At 52.6% G+C, this 20,971-nt stretch overlaps 5 protein-coding genes across 5 annotated transcripts; 2 read left to right on the top strand and 3 right to left on the bottom strand.

Moving 5' to 3' along the window:
* Positions 1-32: 32 nt before the first annotated feature.
* Positions 33-3,031, bottom strand: SMAC4_02960 (uncharacterized protein; the record flags this gene model as incomplete). The annotated part of the gene is made up of 4 exons (XM_003348418.2): positions 33-1,333; positions 1,407-1,965; positions 2,091-2,316; positions 2,456-3,031. The coding sequence occupies 4 exons, from the start codon at positions 3,029-3,031 to the stop codon at positions 742-744; spliced, it is 1,953 nt and encodes a 650-aa protein (XP_003348466.1). The 3' UTR covers positions 33-741.
* Positions 3,032-6,191: 3,160 nt separating this feature from the next.
* SMAC4_02959 (uncharacterized protein) lies at positions 6,192-8,458 on the bottom strand. Its single transcript, XM_003348417.2, has 3 exons — positions 7,808-8,458; positions 7,496-7,739; positions 6,192-7,428 (listed from the first exon to the last, which is right to left on the bottom strand). Exons 1-3 carry the CDS (start codon positions 8,164-8,166, stop codon positions 7,387-7,389), a joined length of 645 nt encoding a protein of 214 aa, XP_003348465.1. The 5' UTR covers positions 8,167-8,458; the 3' UTR covers positions 6,192-7,386.
* Positions 8,459-9,080: 622 nt separating this feature from the next.
* SMAC4_02958 (uncharacterized protein) lies at positions 9,081-11,787 on the top strand. The gene has a single exon (XM_003348416.2). The coding sequence runs from the start codon at positions 9,722-9,724 to the stop codon at positions 11,192-11,194; it is 1,473 nt and encodes a 490-aa protein (XP_003348464.1). The 5' UTR covers positions 9,081-9,721; the 3' UTR covers positions 11,195-11,787.
* A 189-nt stretch (positions 11,788-11,976) lies between these two features.
* SMAC4_02957 (uncharacterized protein) lies at positions 11,977-15,278 on the bottom strand. The gene is made up of 3 exons (XM_003348415.2): positions 14,001-15,278; positions 13,119-13,924; positions 11,977-13,039 (listed from the first exon to the last, which is right to left on the bottom strand). Exons 1-3 carry the CDS (start codon positions 14,982-14,984, stop codon positions 12,916-12,918), a joined length of 1,914 nt encoding a protein of 637 aa, XP_003348463.2. The 5' UTR covers positions 14,985-15,278; the 3' UTR covers positions 11,977-12,915.
* Positions 15,279-17,995: 2,717 nt separating this feature from the next.
* On the top strand, positions 17,996-20,834 carry SMAC4_02956 (uncharacterized protein; the record flags this gene model as incomplete). The annotated part of the gene is made up of 2 exons (XM_003348414.1): positions 17,996-18,275; positions 18,340-20,834. 2 exons carry the CDS (start codon positions 17,996-17,998, stop codon positions 20,832-20,834), a joined length of 2,775 nt encoding a protein of 924 aa, XP_003348462.1.
* Positions 20,835-20,971: the final 137 nt, after the last annotated feature.

Raw genomic sequence — 20,971 nt, 5'->3', positions numbered from 1 at the left:
GGCGCCTTCTCTGTTGAATCCATGTGTTTTTTTCCAACCAAAAGAACAAGGGGACGACAGCTCATGCAGTAGTAGTGTAGTTCTCGATGTTGATGATAGATGCAATTTTCGAATGTAATTTGCTCATAACAGATAAAACATCAGACCTTTGCTAATTCAAACACCGTCCGAGCGCCCCTGAGTCAATCGCGGTAACTGCCTTGTGAGGTCACCCATTTGTTTGGTGAACAGTCCGATTTATCTCCACGGACGATGGTGACCTCCCATACTCATCATCTTCCCCCATCATGACAAGAGCCCTAACCTGGAAGAATGACATTAAAATTATCTCCTAGCTCGCCGAAAGGTAGGCCGTTTGGTTCTCCCACTTAGCTCACCCGGTAGACAACAGAAAACCCGAAATACGAATCTAGATGCAAAATCCCAGCTCTCAGCCATGCAGAGCAAAACCGAAAAGTAACCTCTATGTGCATGAAAAGGTCCCATATTGGAGTCCGAAGAACTGCCACCGGGAAAGTATAGAAGAAGGAATGATTTTTCTGACTTCTGAAGGCACTGGGCCACAAACAACTGATCCCTTGTGAGCCTCAAGAAATCGGACAGTGATAAAATAACCGAGCTTAAAATCATAACTCGCTCCATCGTCATCCAAGAGCGTGTTATGCGACAACGCTAGGAATCGGAAGAGCTGAAGAAGAGAAGTGTTGAAGAATTAACGCCGCCGGAGGTTTTCCCTCCTCGTTATACCATCGCCTCGACCTTTATTTTTGGTGTTGATGAGACGGACTTTCCCCTCTGTCGGGTCACCTTTTTGCTCACGGTGTAGACGAGGTCCAACGTCCAAAAGTGCCAGATCAGGGCTTGAGCGCAAGGAATGGAACCGTATACCGTAGCCACTAGCGGAACCATGATATAATCAATCCAGTTCTTCTTGGGCGCTCGGTGCGAGAAGTGCATGCCTTTGGTGAGACCGGCGTCGCTCATCTCCTTCTCACGAGTCTCGACGCAAATCTTGTGAAACTTCTCATAGAGAAAGAGGTATAGGCCAACCTCCACAAATCCAAAAGTGCGCAAGACGTTGCAAACACCAAATATCCATCCTATGCCAGGAGTATCAGCTGCACCATCTACGAGCAACAGGTACAGCGTAGACCCGATCACCAGGATAGTCATCTGCACTGGCAGAAAGTGGGCTTCGAACAGTCGATGAAATAAAACAAAGATACGGGTGTAGTCTGGCCCTTCCAACGTATCAGTGACAATGTCTGAAAAGAAGCCACTACGGGTGGAGATATCGAGTTGGGCTTGGGGAATGTAGCGGTCGGAACCGTCCCTGATCAGATTGCAGTTAGGTTAGCATACATTTTCTAACGAAAAAAAAAAGGCCGCAGACATGTAGCACTTACGGAGATGTGTGAAGCGGGCGAAACGCGCGAGATGTGTGCTTTCTTTCCCTCCAGACCTCAACCATCTTCCTCAATGCGTAGCCCGTATCCAAAGCGCCCCACATGTGACGTAGCGCTTGTCTATATCGGGCCCACATGTCCATGCCGATTCCTGGGAGGCCCTTGTTGCGCCCGCCGCCAGTAACGTTGGTCTGACTGACGGGGCTCAAGACCGTTCGGACGGTAAGGTTCCCGTTGAGGGCAAAGAAACACTTCAGATACATGTGAAGGTCCTCTCCAATTGCCTCCGAATCGCAATCCCATCCTCCAACTCTATCGACCAACTCAAGTGGCAGAGAGTACACTGATGTCGGAGGCGCAACATACGACCCTTGATGTAATCCCGACATACCGGCGGCGGACCACATGATGTCCGCAACGCGGACTATGGCAGGCACGTTGTGAGCATTGCGGTCGAAGATAATCGGCGCCGAATACAGGGTGGTCGTCGCCGTTCGGGGATGCGCCACGTGCATCGTGGTGACTAGCGTGAAATAATTGGCCAAGAGATGGCTGTCGGCTGCATTTTTGGGGTGGCTTGTTAGCGAATCACGATGCGCAAACAAGCTTGCAAGAAGCCAAGAGCGGAAGGCGTAGGATTTAAGGGCGGGAAGCTACCCTCCAATACGACGCCGCGGCACTTACCATCGATTCCAGTCACGATAACATCCTTCCGTTGAGCAGGCGTATATCTCTGGCTAAGCTGTCGTGCTGCCCACGCAAGGTTGCTCCCCTTTCCTGGCAACTCTCCTGGGATGTTGGGCGGGTGTATGGTAAAGCTGATGGATCGGAATCGTCTCGTAAACTCGTTCGTGAACGACATGGCCTTGGTCTCCACATCGCTTTCCCGCTGTTCCATGGCTAGGTAGACCTGGTAAAGAGTCATTAGTCTAGAGTCCACAACTCCACTTCTCTCTTCGCTTCTTACAGCCCTAATAGCGGAGTGCCAGGGAAGTTCCATCGCCGGGAGCAAGTTGATTTCAGGCACGGATCTGGAATGGGAGACTCACATCGTAGGTGGCTCGTGCTTGAGGGTGCGACGCCAGAACCTCGAGTGTTTCCCTTAGCGTGTCGGTTTCTTCCTTGTAATTGGGAATGACGATGGCATGGATGATGGTGTTGGGCGTCACTTCGCAGTCAGCGCTGAGCTCGATGTCGGATTCTCCAGCTTCGCTGCTTGAACTTGAAGCCAAGTCTCTGGAGGAGGTGAGGGTTTCGGCGCTCGATAGCGAGGTCGAAGAACCGCGGCGCTGATGGGCAAAATCGAGGTCTCTGGCCGCCGCAATGCGCGCAATCTTCTGAAGGCTCTTGGTGGTCGTGAAAACGGCCCAGTTTGAACGGAGTGGGAATAGGACGACGAGCAAATGGATGAGAAGGCAGTAGTAGGCGAACACGCGAACCCCGATGCTGGGGCCGAGAGGGTTGTCGATAGGCGCATTGGAGTTAAGACTGTCAATTGACTCATGTTGCTTGTAGCCATGTAGTTGAAGCCCGCGTTCTCCAGAGATAACCCAATATGAAAGCCATATTGTACCGGCCATAGCCAGACCGCCGGCGCGCCGGGAACACCACGTAAGTGGGAACATCTGGATGTTGGAGAGGGCGATTAATGTGTCCAGGTGCGAAAAGGAACAATAAGTGTCGTAAGAAAATGAAATGTGCAGTCGAACCAGGACTGAAGGTTGTGCCGGTTTCGTGGCCGGCGAGAAGGAGAAGGGAAAAGGTCGAAGGAAAGGCCAAAATCCAGTTAGGATCAGCATCGACTGGCAAACGCGGGTGGTTGTATGGAAGTTCCGAGTTTTGCTGTCAGGACTCGGCAGGGCGGTTTCCACGGGCACAGTTGTAGCGTGAAACCGTTCATGAGAAGGAGCGACCGTCTGAGGAAAATGAGAAATCGAAGAAAGGAAGGAAGGCGGGACAGGGGCGATGTTCAACCTGGAACAACAACCAATTGGTAAAAAGACAGACTGTCAATCCAACGGCTTGTAAAACATTATAAAATTTCGAAATTGAAATCCCTGGACGTATGTAGGTAGATCTTGCTATCCGCCCACCCCAGCCTTGAACCGACGGGAGACATGGGAGCTGGTACCCCGATACACGCACGCATCGCGGTCGAGTAAAAGTGGAAGACAAATAAGTTGGTGCCCATGCCCAGGCTTTGCGTCAGTCATCTCATCTTCAGTTTGTAGTGTACTAGAGTACGCAGTGCGAAACATTGAACAATGAAGTGTCCGGTCGTCTGATTTGCTCGGTATCGTAGAAATACCAGCTCCACAGTCCAGACCCCGAACGTGTTCCTTTCTAGGTGTATTCTTTGGTTGTGGCCGCCACTTAATCCGTCAAGTATATAATTGAGCTCACCCTTAGTAGAACATGGAACGTGCCCAAATTGGTTTGGCTCATGTCCCGCTATGTTCAGGCACTGTTTTGTCTTGAGCCACAAGTGAGCCGTGGTTCGTTATCGGCGGTGAGGTACCGTATGGAATCTCAGCCTCAAGGACAGCTGCAGAGCACTTGGGCACTTGCGGAAGGGATTCACCAAAATAAAGGAACGAATGATAGAGACCAAGAGATCCGCGTATGGTGTGGTCCGATCCCAGTGAAAGTCTCCTGAGAGGTATTTCACACGAGGGGCAGACCGGTCATCTTGCCTTCGTGTGGCGTAGGAAAAATACATGATGATACTCTTGCAAAGGTAAATTCTAGGGTTGGTTGTTGCAAGGATCGTACTTGTTTCAACATATGGCTGAATTTTCCACCTTGTTTTCACCTCTGTCGTATGAGCCTCCAACAATGTTTTCGACCAGTTTGCCCAAATGGATAAAGGAACCGGGCCTCCCCTGGAATCCCGCCAATTTTGCATTCCCAGTCGTCCTTTGAAGGAGAGGTTCAGAAAAGACCCCCGTCACTTTGCAAGACAAAAGAACATTGAATCAACATATCGAGTCATCAAGAGGCCGTCGCCTCCCACGCCGAACTGATCACTGATGGTTGGTTTATCCCAAAACGTCTATTGACTCCTGGGCGACGGACACCACTCGACTGGGCCTTTGCTCAATACTGCGAATTCTTGGATCGTTAGACTCAACTGAGCTTTATGCTGATATGAAATCCCTTCGGGTGACGACAAGGTCGTGTTTGATGCTCCCGTTTCACATGTCCCTATGCGTTTTGCACAGTATGGGTAGGAAATTATCTCGACGGTTACTTGCCTGACACGCCATGATGATTGATCCTACGAGGCAGATAGGCAGACACAGCAGTGTAGGTTGAGTTCAAGTATCTGAATGTTTTCTGCTCGTGGACCCTTGAGATCTCATTGACCCTTGGTGTTGATCCTTCCGCATTAGGTTTCTTTGAAACCCTCTTTTTGGTCCTTGCGAAAAGCCCTGGCGGTCTAGATCTTCTGGCATTCCGGTATCCCGTCTGTCAGCTCGGTTCGGATGCGTAAATATCAGATGCGGGTAAGGATCAGCTATCTCTCGCTCGGGACGGCGTGCTCCCCCGTCCGGTGTCATGCCGCTTGATCATTTTTCTTGATGTCGGCGAATTTTCCGAGCCAACTGACATGTCTCTTGATACATTTACATTAGTCGACCTTCCTTCGCCGCAACCTTTAGTTAGCTCCGTCAACGTTTTCTGTAACTGGCGTAATTGAGTTCATGGTAATGTCCCTATCGTGCGGCTGAAGACCACGATAGGATCCGTGATAACCCTCTTTCTCCACCAGACCCTGGCCATGCTTGTGCCCAAGTTTGTTGAGTACCACAAACTCACATCTACACAGTACATGATTCCTGCTAATCGATTGTATGTAGGGCTTCGGAAAAGGCGTAACCTCTAAGACATTCCCTCGCAGGTTGTTTCTTTGCGGGCTGGGCATCCCTTACACAAGGGACTTGGCCGAACGGTCTTCATTTCAGGGTTTCTTTGCTAGTGCTTCTTAATCCTGGATTTCATTATGGCTTTGCTGTTCGTGATCAGATGGGGAATTAATTAGAGAAAGAGAACACAGGGTAGATGATGAGAAGAATGCATCGTGGCCCTGATATGCACCGGATATGCCTCTCGCCGTCAGTTGTGGTAGACCGATACCACCGTCGTTTCTCACGATATAGACTCCATCATCATACTCGTCGGGACTTTGACATCTCCCGAACCCCAACTCCGATCCCGATTATAGTCGGAATCAATCACAGGTGCGCAATACTGTAACCACAGGATCAGGCAGGCCCCATCTGTACGCTTGTTCCTGCTTGGCGATAGTGGCTTTTGGACGCACGTGGGCCGCTGCCCTTTGATGACAGGCCCTTCGAGACTTGGCGCTTGAAGGTTGGTCTGTGTCAAAGACAACAGTCAAGATTACCAACGGAGGCCCATCACATCCATCGACTTTCAATGAGGAAGGTGCGCTGTTCGTAAGTCGTTGTTGCCTTGAACTGGACGCCTTGTCATAAAGAAGCGCAGAATATTCCAGGTCAGTCCTGCGGGCCTGAGAATTTCTCTGAAAGCCCGGTGCTTGATACATAATGATTGTCATTACACATGAGAAATCCTACCCGCACCCCATCAAGACCTAGAGGCACCCCATGGATTTCAGACACTTCGATTTTCTTTACCTTACTCAATCCAATTCTTTAACAAATCAAGTTTGGGTAAGTTATTTGGCCAATATCCTTCTATTCGAACTTTTGCTTTAATCCCGGAGGTGTTCAATAGCGATCTACGGGGTAAATTGCAAAGATTGTCGCTGTAAATGCAATTAGGTGAGCCCGGCCAGCTACAATAAAACATGAATAAAACTTACCCTCGGCCACGTTAGGTTAATGTCTTCGTAGTTGGGATATATAATTCCTTTTCCCTTTTAGTTTGCGGTTGTGGCCATAATATACTTTATCTGAAATCTATGGGGTGCCTCTAGGTTTTAATGGGGTGCGGGTAGGATTACTCTTACACATGTCCCAAGGAGTAGTAATCTCCACTCCACATGTATCACGGAGAAATCGCGAGCTTGCAGTAACCATGTCACACCGCGTAAAATGGTTGTCAAACCATATGCAGGTACTGATAGAGTGAAGACCCCTGGAAGATTGAAGGGGATAAAACTTGGGAGTTCGAGAACAAATCTCCCATAGGGGTCAAGCGTCATGTTGTAATCCGTGAGGTTCATATGAAGAGTTTCAGTCGGCCTCTGATCGCGTCCTCCTGATTCCGCGTACCAGGCTAAAACACAGCCCACCACGGTGCAGACATCACCCAAAGATGTTGTATTCCACTGTACCGAGCCATTTCCTGGCTGTTGGAATTTTGACGACACTCGAACAGGCATGCTTATAAGAGTGAGCATGCTTCCTGTTATATCCTCCCAACTTCACAAGGCTAACAAGGCACGTGCGTGATGCCTGCCTTGGCCCAACTGCATTTTCCCCATGCCGACCAGAGTTGACTGATATTGAGCTTCATTATTTTGTGTCGGTACGGTTCCGGCATCGACGTAGCTTTCCAGCCGACATGCATCTTTGACAACAAGAGAACAGCCTACTAAGCGGGCAAGCTCCATCTTATGGATAAGTTCGTCCTTAATTTAGGACCAAAGGCGTGCCCGTTCCCAAACCCTTAGCTAATGTGTCCACTTCATAGCCGGTTGGCAATGAGCAACGCATAGCAAGACCGGTGGCCCTGAGGTTATGTGGTTCATATCTTGAGCATCAGAGCTCGCAGGTCGTGCAATACCGGATAGCCGTAGTAGTATAGGCGCTTTATGGTGGTCTTTAGCTGCTTGGAGGCATCAGCGCCGATGTAAACCTCGGCGTGGCACGCACATCATATGACTCATTAGAACACGTCGAGTGAATGAGCCACAAGTCTATGTTGCCCGTAGTTGTTTTCACGCTTGGCGGTACACAACTGTGAGGTAGATGCATGAAGGATTGCCGCCTCATACAACCTTCTCGAACAGCTTTTGGATGGGTTTTGCGGCCTAGTCTTGGGTTAGTCAGGCGTTCACATCATGATTCCACAAAAGGGACCGAATTCGAGCAACTCACATCGATGAATTTCTCCAAATCCTTGTCCAGATTAGCCAGATCGTCGCGTCGCTTTTTGTTGTCGGCAATCAGTTTCTGTTTGCGCTTCTGCAACTCGACCCTCTGCTGCTCAAGGGCCTCTCTCTCGGTTCTCTCATGATTAATACGCGCCACCATGAGGTCATTCTCATCGTCATCAGCGTGCTCGGGATGCAGAGCCAGGAATTCCTCGACAGGGATCAGTGGAAGCTTTTGGTAGGTATGCCTAAAAGAAACCTTTGTTAGCATATAACTCTGCAGAAAGACAACCAACAACAGTGAGAGGGCACCAACTCGAAGGACTCGCAGGCTGCAATTTCTCCTTCCAGATGTCTTTGTTCGTAGTAGAGGTTTTGAAGTTGAAGATGGAGCACGTCGACCTCGTGACGCGCCTCTGCTGTCTGGCCCTTGGTCTCACGTGCCTTGAAATGGGCGGACCGGTGTAGACCGCGTAGCTGGGCGATGTTGGTGTTCAGCAGTTTCTGTTGCTTTGAGATTTCCGCCTGGGCTTCCAAAGGCAGAGGCCCGCTTCCTGCAGCATCAAGAGCTTCTTGGATGCGATCAATGAGAACCACGGCTTGCTCGCGCGCGGCTCTCGACGTGTCAAGAACCGTAACGAGCAAGGGATCGGTGATGGGTCCGTCGGCAGCCATGGTAATCGTCGATGTGGTGGTTGGTGTCGGTCGGTTGTGACGGCAAGGCCAAAGTTGCCAAAGCTGTGAATGACACGAATCTCGATAAAGAACAGGACTTAACAGGGCCACCTGCCGTGGAGGTATGTAAGCCAAGGTCGATTTTGAATAGCCCAGGTCCGAATGACGACAATATACGAGAGAGGGGTGAATGCAATTTCCCAGAGTGGTTTAACGGGCGGAGGTTATGAGGTCGCAGTGTGATCGATCAGCCGCTGTCAATCCTTCTGATTTCGCGGGGAAGGTGTGTCGCTTGTGGTTTCTGGATGAAGCCGTATTGATCTGGGGGATTTTCGCCCAGGGCAGGCATGCACAAAGACAGGCTTGGCGGACACTTCGTTCGTTACCTCGGTGGATCAGCGTCACAGGCTCGAAACAGCGCAGTTTGGGGCTCCAGAGAAGTGGGGGTGTGAGCGCGGTAGGGCCGCAATTCCGCGACGTCATTGGTCAGGGGAGGGACGAAGAACCCCTTTCCAGGTTTTTCGTCCCTGCTTGCGCTAGAACCATGTGCGGTTTAGGCGATTCTAGGCGTTCCCCTTTCAGGAAAAGAATGGTTCCTGATGACCGCCAAACGGACCGCAATGATAGCGGCACAATGCAACTGTGAATAGCAGCTTACCAAAATGCCCGGTTTCTTTGCCTCCCACCCGTCATGCCCCGTTTTGCCCTGTGCCGGCAGGAGGGACTCTAGCTGCAAAGAAAAAGAAGCGGAAGGTGGGAGCGGTTGTGGCCCATTAGCCCATCGAAACAGCAACGCCCAGCAAAGAAAAGTGGCCGGCGGCTGGGCACGCTCGGCGCGCAATGCGGGCGACTAATAGGGTGAGAGAATAAAAGTGGAAGTCTTCCACTTCTCTTTGGAACTTTTGGGAGTCTGGGCTGTCTCCCTTCACCCTTTCCATTCGGTATCTCCTGTGTCTGTGGTTTCTTACCGCTTTCCCATCTTGATCTTCACCCTGGTCTCCTTTCATAAGTTTTCCATTGTTCTCGAACTTTTTTCTACCTCGTCTATATAATCTTTTTGAAGTTGCGCTGTTACTTGTTACGGCCAGTATTTACAAACAAGCATCCGGCGTCGAGATATTTGCAAGTCAAACCGATTTACCGACCAGGTTGGAGCAACTGCAGTGCGGACCCACGCAAATTTTTACCCTCTGGAATCCGTTGTTTTGTTTCCTCCGAACGAATCGAAATCCCCTGAAACGCGCGAAACCAGTGGTCAATCGGTACGGCCAAGCTTCCGTCGGAACCCAGAGCCCCTCCCATCCCGACATCCTCCCACCTCTGTGGCAGACTTTAAACCTCGCCGTCCCTGTGTCACCACTCCCGCTTCCACTTCCGATACCGTGTCTTGACATCCTTCTTGCTGTACACCACATGAAAGGCGGGCTCACCGGTTGACGCCATCATTGTTCGGATTACAGGCCTGGATCACACTGCTTCTCGGGTAACGACCAGACCACGCACGGCACTCGCCTCTTGCCAAACCTCGAGTTACCGACCGAACAACCGCACAACCATGGAGTGTGCTTCCCCTTTTTCCTTCGCCGCCCACGACGACAACCCCGAGGCCCGGGCCTCTGGAGCGGCCAATGCCCCCGAAAGGCCAGCCCTCCGGAATCGCCGGAAATCCCAGCTCAATGCCCGGCGGAAGTCGTTTGTCAACAGTATTGCGGATGGCGAAGAAGCCCTGCTTCTCAAGATGGATGCCTTCCTCGCCGAGCTAGAGAACCGGTTGGAGTACTGGGAGAACTATGGAGAGCTGACTCTCGACTCTTCCATTGAGGCGGCCCTGTCTACGCTGCAGGCCGTACAAACAAGATGCTCCCAAGTGTCAGAGGAAGTGATGGGTGCCGGTCGCAGACGTCTCCATGTTCTCGTCGAGACTCTGGAGACGAGCTATCACGAGGCCATGGCCGCCGCCGGGTCGCTAAACGAAAAGGCCAAGGTCGGCATCGATCTGCTTGACGGCATGCTGGAAGACTTGGAGGTCCAGGCCAACAAGCTTCGTGAAAAGGGATTGGCCAACGCTGCCGAGAGCCTAATGGGCGAGGGCAAGAGAGTCATGGAGGAGGGTATTGGGAGGGCCATGCGTGCTGCTGAGAGTCTCGAAGATCATATCCAGCGCGCCATTACCCAGGCGAGAGAGAAGGGCTTGATCAGCTACGAGGAACTACCAATCCCGTGGAGGATCAATCCTCACATCCAAAAGGGCTATCGGTTTTCCGAGAACAAGCTGGCTTGCATCAGGTCCGCTTTCACATTCTCCAACGAGCTGATCAACATCTGGTCCCACGCCCTGGGTCTCATCCTCGTCCTGGCCGTTGCTTTTTACTTCTACCCCACCAGCATCAACTTCTCGCAGAGCACCAAGACCGATATCGCCATCGCCGCCATCTTCTTCTTCGCGGCCTGCCAATGCCTGGCCTGCAGTGTCATCTGGCATACCATGAACTCCGTCGCCGATGTCAACCTGATCTCCATGTTCGCCTGCGTCGACTACACCGGCATCTCGCTTCTCATCGCTGCTTCCATCATCACCACCGAATACACGGCCTTCTACTGCGAGCCCGTTAGCCGGTGGGTCTACATGATTGCCACAGCTATCCTTGGCGTCGGCGGTGTCATCCTCCCGTGGCACCCTCGCTTTAACGGGCAGGATATGGCCTGGGTGAGAGTGGCTTTCTATGCCGGTCTTTCTGCCAGCGGTTTCCTGCCCATCTTCCAGATTTGGCTCACCCGCGGCGGCCTGTCGGTGTGGGAGCACTACTCGCCCATACTCGAATCGGTCTTTGTCTACTTCCTCGGCGCTCTCGTCTACGCCAGCAAGGTCCCTGAGAGGTGGTGCCCCGGCATGTTCGATTACGTCGGCGGCAGCCACAACCTCTGGCACATTGCTGTCCTCGGCGGCATCCTGTTCCACTACAACGCCATGCAGGATTTCTTCTCGACTGCCTTCAGGCGCGCCCAGGACTCTTGCCCTATGTATTAGGCTAGAGATTGGTGGCCCCGTTTGGGGCGATTTTGGAGTTCAGTTCTTTTCCGTTTTGGAATGAGACCGGGGAGATTTTCAGCTACCTATTGCTACGCCACTGAATTCTATCGCTATACAACCAACGTCAAGCTCAGAAACATATAGAGCCAGCGATCGAGAAGAGGGCCAGGCAATAGACCCATTCGCCAGCGTCCACACCAGCACGACTGTCCCGATACGAGGCTTCCCCTTCGGTCACCTGATCACTCATCGAAATAGTGACCAAGGTCCCCTAGCCTAGCTGTCATCACGCCACGAACGCCCCACGGTCAGTGCTGGACTGCCCGTCACGCATGTACTTGAAGCATCCCGTCCGGCGTAGAGACCAGGGTTCTCGATACGCTACCGTCGCCACCGCCTCATTTCTGAGTTAGGATGGTGTGACTTTATTGGCTAGGAGGCGAAGCATTAGTAAATGAAGGAAGTCTAGTCGTGTGTAGGGTAACTCTGTACTAAGCGTCGAAAGCATGTACGTAAAAGAGTAAAGTAATGAAGTCGAAGGGAAACGGAATAATAGGGATCAAATTCGTGCATAATAACAGCATTGGGGGCGCAGCGGTACATTATTATTTTATTTAACGGGCTTACATAGTATATGAATCAAGGTGTACATATCAAAGCGTATGAAACGGAAGGAGTGTGATGTTGTAGCACGTAGAAAAATACGCGCTGACGCTCCAATAAAATGTTTAAAATATGTCAGACGAAGGTAGTGGATTACTCAATATGAAGAACCATGTGGAAGCTGGTCCATATCGGACGGTATGGGTACGGCTTCTTATATGCAACGATAGGTCAAGGTGAGATGAAAGAACCAAGGTCCAGACAATGCTTAGTATATGCCATTGCAGATATGTAGTTTTGGTTTATTACACTATACCAACTCTCTAGCTAAAGTCACATAGCCAACTTTTGCATTGAACCTTTATATACTAGTAGGGTCTGAAGAAGAAGTCGTTATCTCCCTTATTTCCTGTCCCGTTGCCCCCCAGTCCCTTTCTCCCTGGGACCCTCGGTATGAAGAACCCGTCGCCTTGTTAATTACCTCTCAAGGCCATATCAAGGCTATAGCATCCCCTCGAAGCAAGTAAGAGCCCGTTCTGGGTTGGATACTTCTAGCTAGCCGATGTATCAACCTCCCCTCTGCAAACCATGTAGTCTAAAGATCTCTTTCTAGATCACAACTCTGAGAGAAAGATACGCGGGTACCCACGCATGGAACGACTTCGAATGGTATGAACAACATCAGCGTCGAGGTGTTCGCGACTCGAAGAGGAAGCGCCCAATCCATATCCTTGCTGTATTTCCGCGGGTGAAATTTGCCCTTCGGATTCCAATCCCATTCCTCTTCATCCGCAAGCCGATTGCATTCACGAGCCAACCCCGGGTGCGCCTAACTATCCTCGGCGCGGCATTTACTGCCTGTGTTAGCACGCTGCAACCCGCAAGTTCAAGGCACAATATTCGAGTGCGGGACGGACACAGCCGCTTTTCCCACTGTTCTCCAGGCAGGCCATAGTCGTCAGAGTATGATGGCACGACCTGTTATATATGGGCAAGCCAGCTTGGAGTGCAGGTCTACCACGCTTGGTGCCTTTCAGGAGGCTCCTCCGTTTTCGCTCTCCGGATTTCTTTGCTTTCAAAATAAGCTGCAAGCACATCGAATTCAGGAATTCGCATCACTTGGCATGAGCAACGATTTCGGCGTAGACATCGTCGGGTATCATGCGTATCACAGTCAAAGTGGTCCGCTTGATCAAATCGGCCTGAAGGGCAGGGAAAGATCGGAGGAGTTTGTTAGGACTGGTTAAAAGCCGATGAGTTAGCAATTGAGACTTCATTCGAGAAACGTGGTGTCGATCAGGGACAAGGATATTCATACCTGGGCGATTCCATGATCTTGGTGCGTATCATGATAAGCTGCGCAACGATGCACAAAATGTTAAGATGCGGACCGTATGCAAAGAGAAAGTCCCACAGACGTAGAACCTCGGGCAGAGGCGGCGTACAGGCACACAGCGTCAGAACGGAGGGGAATGCATAGATCTCGGCAGAGAGGTTCTTGGACATCAGGTAAAGACTGAGTTTTGGATCCACGATCGACAGCACCTTGTCGACCAGCGCCAGCCCTTTGTGTACTCCGTCCATCGCGCCGCGAATGTAGCCCGGTAACTCTTGTGTGAGAAGCTGGTGGAAGGCGACGAATGCTTCGGCCTCGCTACGCGCAGCATACAAGAACGGCGCGGCCAGCACGTTCATCCCTTGTACGTATGTGCCCGGTTCGGAGGCGACACCACTGGCCTCGGAGCCTTCAGTCGTCAAGGTCAGAGCACGGGCTCGACTTTTCGATGCGGGCGACCCAGTGATACTGTCGTGGCCACTTGTTCCCGGGCGACTCCCTGATTCTGATGGTGCTGAGCGTCGCGAAAGACTGGCAATGCTATGGTCTCTGGTTCGTTCCCCGCGGGCATCATGTAATCTCCAGGCCACGGCATTAAGCAATCGGATTAAGCTGGCCTCGCTAACACGGCGCCGAAAGAGAGGATCGGTCGTGAGGGTGCGGAAAGTATCATTACGGATTTTCGAGTAGGCAGGAGATGCGCCGCGATGGATGAGCGCAAGGTAGGTGTCGGTCTCGATAATTGGGGCGTTGAGTAAGATCAGCCATACGTAAATGCGAAGGGAGGACTGTTTGGGATTGCTGGTTAGCGCGATCGCGAGCGCAAAGCAGAGCGCATTGATGAAGTGGATCTGTGTCTCTTACCATGCCATCGCTGTCGGACTTGACACCTTGATCGAGGATCTTGAGTCGTGTGCTTTCGAGCGCGGCCTCGACATCACCGTTTGGAGGGCCCTCCCGCAACAACTTTTCGAGGGACATGGCGCTCGCGGTGGACGAGTTAGTGCCGCGGCCGGCGCGCCTATTTGCGGCTGCCATGGTGTTGTATTGCTGGCCTAATGGAATCGGAACTGGCGGGGCGTCACTGTTGGCGCGACCTCTTTGTGGTGTCGATCGATAGTTGAGACTTGCATGTCTAGTAGGAGGCGAAGGAGGGCCTGGGAGTAGGCGATGCTGGTGTTGGAGGTGTTGCTGCGGTTGAAGACGCGGTTGGGAAAGCGGTTGGTGCTGCGACGGTTGCTGGTGTTGTTGCTGCTGCTGCTGTTGCAACTGCAACCTCTGCTGGGAAATTAGGGACGGCTGAGGCGAGGCCTTTGCGCCGAGGCTGTGAGCCGATTGCAATCTCCTGAGCGACCTTTGGCCGTTGAGGGTACCACCAACTGACAAAGTCGCGGTACCATTGCCAGCAGCAGGGGATGGGGGTGGAAGGTGTGGAAGCGGGTGGAGTTGGAGCACACCCGTCGTCGTCGCCGAGGGAGCGGGTTGTGGAGGCCCTGTCATTGGAGCGCCGGGCGCCGTCGACAACAACGGCATCGCGTCTGTGCCTGGATCTCTAGCGCTGCCCGAGCTGGTGTTCTTTGCCGTTAGGTTCATGGTGTCAAGTTGCAGATGGTAAAGCGAGACGATTACGTATGGGTGCTCAAGCTTGCTGTCCGGCGCAGCGTGGAAAATGTGAAGAGGAAGGGCGGACGTTGTTTGTTGTCGCCATGCCAGGTTGCGCGTCTTTCCTAGGTAAGTAGCCAAGGTGTGTTCCAAGATTATTGTCGGGTGTGTCAGTGAGGTTGGGATGTGGTTGGGTGTTGCAGTTCGCAGAGTTGACAAGTTGATGTGGGAAGCGCACCTCCTCATTGGCGACCTGAAACGGGCAGGAAGAAGCAGCTACAGGTACGAGGTCAGGACGTACGCACGAAGCATGTCCTGTGCCGCAAGGTACCCAACCCGACGGAAAGTTCCCAGCTGAACTGCGGGGTGGTTCGCCGGTTTGGTGTCACCAACCCATTACCTTGAAATTGGGACGTTGAGTGAAGTCTGGGGCTGCGAGATCTCTCCCACCTAGCTATATGACTTTCTCTGGAAGACGGGAGTCAGACCTACAATGTCTGTTGATAGTCGGCATGGAAAGCTTGGACATGGATGACCTTCATGTCTGCAATAGTGTAGTCCATAGCAGACCAAGACCGAGTGGGGTACGATCCGCGGATTGGTGTTTATTAATAGATACATTTATCTATCATCTGTCTAATGTATGCTGCTGAAACGCAGTACTGTCGTTCCTGGTTGATGGTATGGATTCCTATTATGTTGACTGGCGGGGGATTCAGTGTGTATGTATTCGTCTCGGGAATGCGGGCACTTCAGCTGCTTTGCGTTCCCTCACTGCGTGTTGACAATTGGAGCCATCACTTGTTGTGATCTTTTACCTTTTGTCATTTTGTTACCACTCTTTTAGAGTCCCGTTTTGTCAGCTCCGCAGCTTGAACAGTGCAATCAAAAAGGTTGTCACCGTTATGGCTATACCCCTAACCCTGGGCTGTATATTTTTTCCAGGCATTTTCATGTGCAGCGTTGACGAGTCACCTTATCGGCTTATCGCACACATTTGAGCACGACTTCCTGAACCGGATGGTTGCTTACATGCTATTGGTCAGCTCACAGCGGTCCGTTCTTGATCCGATAACGTCATCTCGAGAGGCAGCGGATGTGAGTGAGGCCGCGGATTAATTCTGTCCGGAATTTCTGACTGAAAACCCTCGGCTCCCTTTGATTTTTGGCCCAATACAGCTCACTGTGCGGTGCTGCCAAGTACGGTGCCCTCGTGGAGAGCCGAAGTCCGGCCACGGAGGCTGGTTGTGAGGGAGGTCTGGCCGTTCATATCGCCGCACAACACGAGTCAGGACTAACCCTTCACCTTGACCTTTTCTCTAGAAGGACGCCTTCATGTTTCTCTCACATGATGGATCTCATCCCCTGATCTTCCTCTGCACGTTAGGTTTGTATGAGCCATCTTCCAGCGCAGTGGGGTTTTGTGGTGAAGCTAGGTGGTGAGGGCTGGACGGCCGTTGTGGCCCCCATATCCCCCCCCGAGGTCGGAACCAGCCGAGTGGCAACAGAATCGCACTTCTTATTACCCCTCCAGAGGCCTGGGCTGTGAAGAACTCCAGGCCAGCTGGCTTTACCAGAGAATGTCGAACTTGACACTCAAAGGTTGTGAGATGGTGTTTCCAATGAGTGTCAATAGTGTACACTGCTGGTTGCGACACATCTGGAAAAACACCTCTCGGATGCTTTTGTAAGCAAGTGCAGGGTAGCGTTGCATGTGGACGATCGGGGGCTAGGCACTTGTCACTGGCACCGAGACGTCCAACGGGAAGCTTACACTCGATCGACAAGCTTTGAGGCTGCAATTGCACCATCGATGGTCAAAGTTGCGTCTTCGCCTCTTGCAGCCGCCCCCTCCTTCACACCACACCCTTGCCCTCGTCTACCCTCCAGAACCCCCAGCTCTGACAAACTCCCATGATCCATCACACCTCCACGACCGCACATCCCCATGTTTTAAACCATTTTCCCACTTGGGGGGAGGTCATATCCTGCATGGTTGTTGCTGATGGCTTCCGTGGGGTGCAGTGCAAGTGTCTTTTCCCGTCCTTCTTTGCATCATCCCGCCGTGTAGCAATGGCATCCGGTGACCGGGGCTACATAATTATACACGTGCGTACGCCCAGTTGCATATCAAGCTCCCATCCCACGGTAGTGGGAAGAGGTTTCCATAACCAAGCATGATCGTCTACTGTTTGTTGCGCTAAAGCAGGCACTGGTGTGATGAGAGACTGCTGTCTCCGTGAGAGGGAGATATCGATGACCGCTTACATGAAACTCCAAGGAGACCGTCCCATGTACGGGAGAGCGGGAGCTCCCACAAGCAGCAGTCCTCCCGGCGAACCCAGCGCGGTCAGAGTTGAGATGACCCTCTTCAGCCAGCCTAACCTCTCAACTACCGGCGTCCCCTGCCCCCGAATACCGACCGCGGAGACATGGCAGATGGAGAGCCGGTCTCTCCTGAGGTTGGCATCAGTTACAACCACTCGTACAGTGGCTGGAGTGGAAATCGGCAGCGGAACCGCGAGCAAAGTGTGTATAAGCTTTTCGATACTAGAGTTGAAAGGGCAAAGGCCGATCACGTCATCATGGGAGTGCCCACCTTTCTGCGCTCTACCACGCCTCCTGAACTCCGCTTCTCTGTACTTTCTGCCTCTTCTGCATCAGTGGACGTCAGTAAACAGATTCCGTGCACTTCCTCACATCCTCACCCCGGCCCCCCACACCCTGGTTCCTTCGAGCGGCGCCGCAATGCCGCCTGTGTCGGCTTTTCCCTAGTACAGCTTTGCTTGCCCTTTTATACTTTTCCATGTCCCTGCTTCTGCTTTTCCTTACCTGAACCATCTCAGGTTTAACGGCGGCGGTTTCCATCATCCCATCTGGCTCTTTGTTGCCACATCCAGCCTTTAGGCACACGATATAAAGCGATCTTCAACATCGACCTAGACTTCGACCGGCTCGTCTTCGACTTCGATTTCGACCTTACACTAGTTCCACTTCCTCTCTCAACGAGTTTGGAACGCGATTACAGGCCCTTACATCGGTACTACATACATAGTCCACGTTATTTTCCTCATTGCATATTTCCCCGGATCAGAGCAGCCTCCCACCTTGGTCCATGCAAACCGCAAGCTAGGATCTCCTTGATACAGCCGGAACCGGCACGGACCATATCTCAAAGTAACCTACAGTGTCATACATCATATTCCTCTTGTCAACAACTACTCCCATTTTCATAACTGAAGGATCAAGCCGTCAACATGTCTACGGCCTGGGGGAAGGCCGGGCGCTTCACAGCCAAAGCACTTGGTATCAAGCTTCAAGATAAAGACCCGTACGATGAGGTTACTCGGGGCGAGTCCATCATATCCAACCATACAACCAGTTCCTTCGTGGAAGAGCCACCCCATACATCCGAGTTCTTGAGGGAACTTGTCCCTTCTGGAAAGCAGTTGGGTGACTACGCTATTTCCCTCTTTCCCTTCACGTCCTGGATTGGTCACTATAACCTACAATGGCTCGTGGGCGATCTTGTAGCCGGTAAGCTCATACACACTTTCGTCCATGTGCTGTCCAAGTCCAGTATCGCTTACATCTCTCCCAGGTATCACTATCGGTGCCATTGTTATTCCACAAGGCATGGCATATGCCCAGCTTGCCAACCTTGAGCCGCAGTTTGGTCTCTACTCTTCCTTCATGGGCGTCTTGATCTACTGGTTCTTTGCCACTTCAAAAGATATCACAATTGGCCCAGTTGCCGTCCTTTCCTCGCTGACAGGCGGTGTGGTTGCTAACGTCATGGAGGAGCTTCCTGGTGTTCCGGGCCATGTTATCGCGTCTGCCCTTTCTATCCTCTCCGGCGCCATTGTGTTATTTATTGGCTTGATCCGGTGCGGCTGGATCGTCGATATCATCTCGCTCACTGCCCTTTCGGCCTTCATGACCGGTTCGGCACTCAACATTGCCGTCGGACAGATCCCTACCTTGATGGGTATCAAGGGCTTTTCTACCAGAGATCCGGCGTACTTGGTCTTCATCCACACCTTGCAAGGCTTGCCTCGTACCAAGCTGGATGCTGCCATGGGCTTGACAGCACTTTTCATGCTTTACGGCATCCGGTCGCTTTGCAACTATGTTGCCAGACGTTGGCCGCAACACCAGCGAGTGGCCTTCTTCCTTTCAACGCTGAGAACAGTCTTTGTGATTCTGTTGTACACCATGATCAGTTGGTTGGCGAACAAGGACCTCCCTAGAGGAACTTCCAAGTTCAAGATTCTCTTCGACGTTCCCAGAGGTTTCAAGAACGCAGCTGTTCCCGTCCTTGACAAGGAACTCGCAAGCAAGCTTGCTGGCACCCTTCCCGCCACCGTCATTGTTTTGTTGATCGAGCACATCGCCATCGCCAAGTCATTCGGCCGCATCAACAACTACAGCATTGATCCCTCGCAGGAGATGGTGGCTATTGGTGTTACTAACATGCTGGGCCCCTTCCTTGGTGGCTATGCTGCTACAGGCTCGTTCAGCCGTACCGCCGTCAAGTCTAAGGCTGGCGTGCGCACTCCCTTCGCCGGTGTCATCACTGCTATCGTGGTATTGCTGGCTATTTACGCCTTGCCTGCCGTCTTCTACTACATCCCGAACGCCTCACTCGCAGCCGTCATTATCCATGCTGTCGGTGATCTGATCACCCCTCCCAACACCATCTACCAGTTCTGGCTCGTCTCGCCTCTCGAAGTCATCATCTTCTTCGTCGGCGTTTTCGTCACCGTCTTCTCCACCATCGAGAACGGTATCTACTGCACAGTCTGCCTGTCATTCGCCGTCCTCCTCTTCCGCATTCTCAAGGCTCAGGGCCGCTTCCTCGGCCGTGTCAAGGTCCACTCTGTCCTCGGCGACCACGTCATCGGCGATGATCCCCGGAAGCCCGTGGACGAAGGCTACGGCACCTTCGTCGGCGGCTCCTCGCAAGACGCCCCCTATCGCAACATCTTCCTCCCCATCACGCACGCGGACGGCTCCAACCCGGAAATCGAACTCGACAACCCCTACCCGGGCATCTTCATCTACCGCTTCTCCGAAGGCTTCAACTACCCCAACGCCAGCCACACGCTCGAATACATGGTGCGGTACATCCACAAGAACACGCGCCGCACCACGCTCGCGCAATTTGACCGGCTCGGCGACCGGCCCTGGAACGACCCCGGCCCGTCCAGGCGCAAGCTCAAGGTGGCCGCGCGCGCGGGCATCGACTCGAACGAAATCGGGGTCAACATGCACCTCCCCACGCTCAAGGCCATCATCCTCGACTTTTCCTCGGTAAACAACATAGATATCACGTCGGTCCAACAGCTCATCGATGTGCGCAACCAGCTCGACCGGTACGCCTCGCCCGATGTCGTCGACTGGCACGTCGCCTGCATCAGCAACCGCTGGACCAAGCGCGCCCTCGTCTCTGCCGGCTTCGGCTACCCCTCTGCCAACATGCCCGACGGCCAGATCAGGAGGTGGAAGTCCATCTTCAGTGTGGCCGAGATCGGCGGCGAGCAGAGCGCTGCCGCCACTGCCGAGCAGGAAGTCAACGAGAAGGAATTCGGCCCTACCCTGTCCGCTCGCGGTCGTGTTGCTCAGCAACAGCAACAACGAGGAGGCGGTAACTCGATGGACATCGAATCTGGTTCTGCCACCGATGATACCGAAGCCGTAGGCACGCTCAAGGCCACTGCCTCCGGTTCAGAAAGGGTACCCGGTGATGCTGCGACTCACTCGCGGTTCGGTTCTATCGGCAATGGTGGCGGCCGCACCGTGGCCGTGCACGGTATCAACAGGCCGCTGTTCCACGTCGACTTGACGAGCGCGCTGCAGAGCGCGATTGCCAACGTGGAGGCTAGGGTGGAGTTCACTGGTACTGCGTCTTCGATTAAGGGCGTTGAGCCTGTTGCTACGCCGACGCCCATGTCGCAGAGTCAAGAGAACTTTGAGGGCGGTAGCACGTCTGGTGGATCTCCGGGGACGGGGTCGAAGCCGCTGGGAGTTAGCCTGCCTCCTTATGAGTTGGTTGATCCAAGGAAGGAGGACCAGTCTCCTGGTTCTAAGCCTTGATTCATGAACTGGATGTTTCTGTTTTAAAAATAATGATGATGCATGGAGCAAGCGTTTGGCTACGAGGTTTTGCATATAAAAGGGGAAACGGAAAAACGGAACAGGGTTGGTTATATCTAATGTTTCGGGATCTCGGA

The sequence above is a fragment of the Sordaria macrospora genome, chromosome 1 (genome assembly GCF_033870435.1).
Source record: "Sordaria macrospora chromosome 1, complete sequence".
NCBI classification, from domain to species: domain Eukaryota; kingdom Fungi; phylum Ascomycota; class Sordariomycetes; order Sordariales; family Sordariaceae; genus Sordaria; species Sordaria macrospora.
The sequence above is the reverse complement of the archived record's forward strand: the minus strand, read 5'-3'. Positions and strand labels throughout refer to the sequence as shown.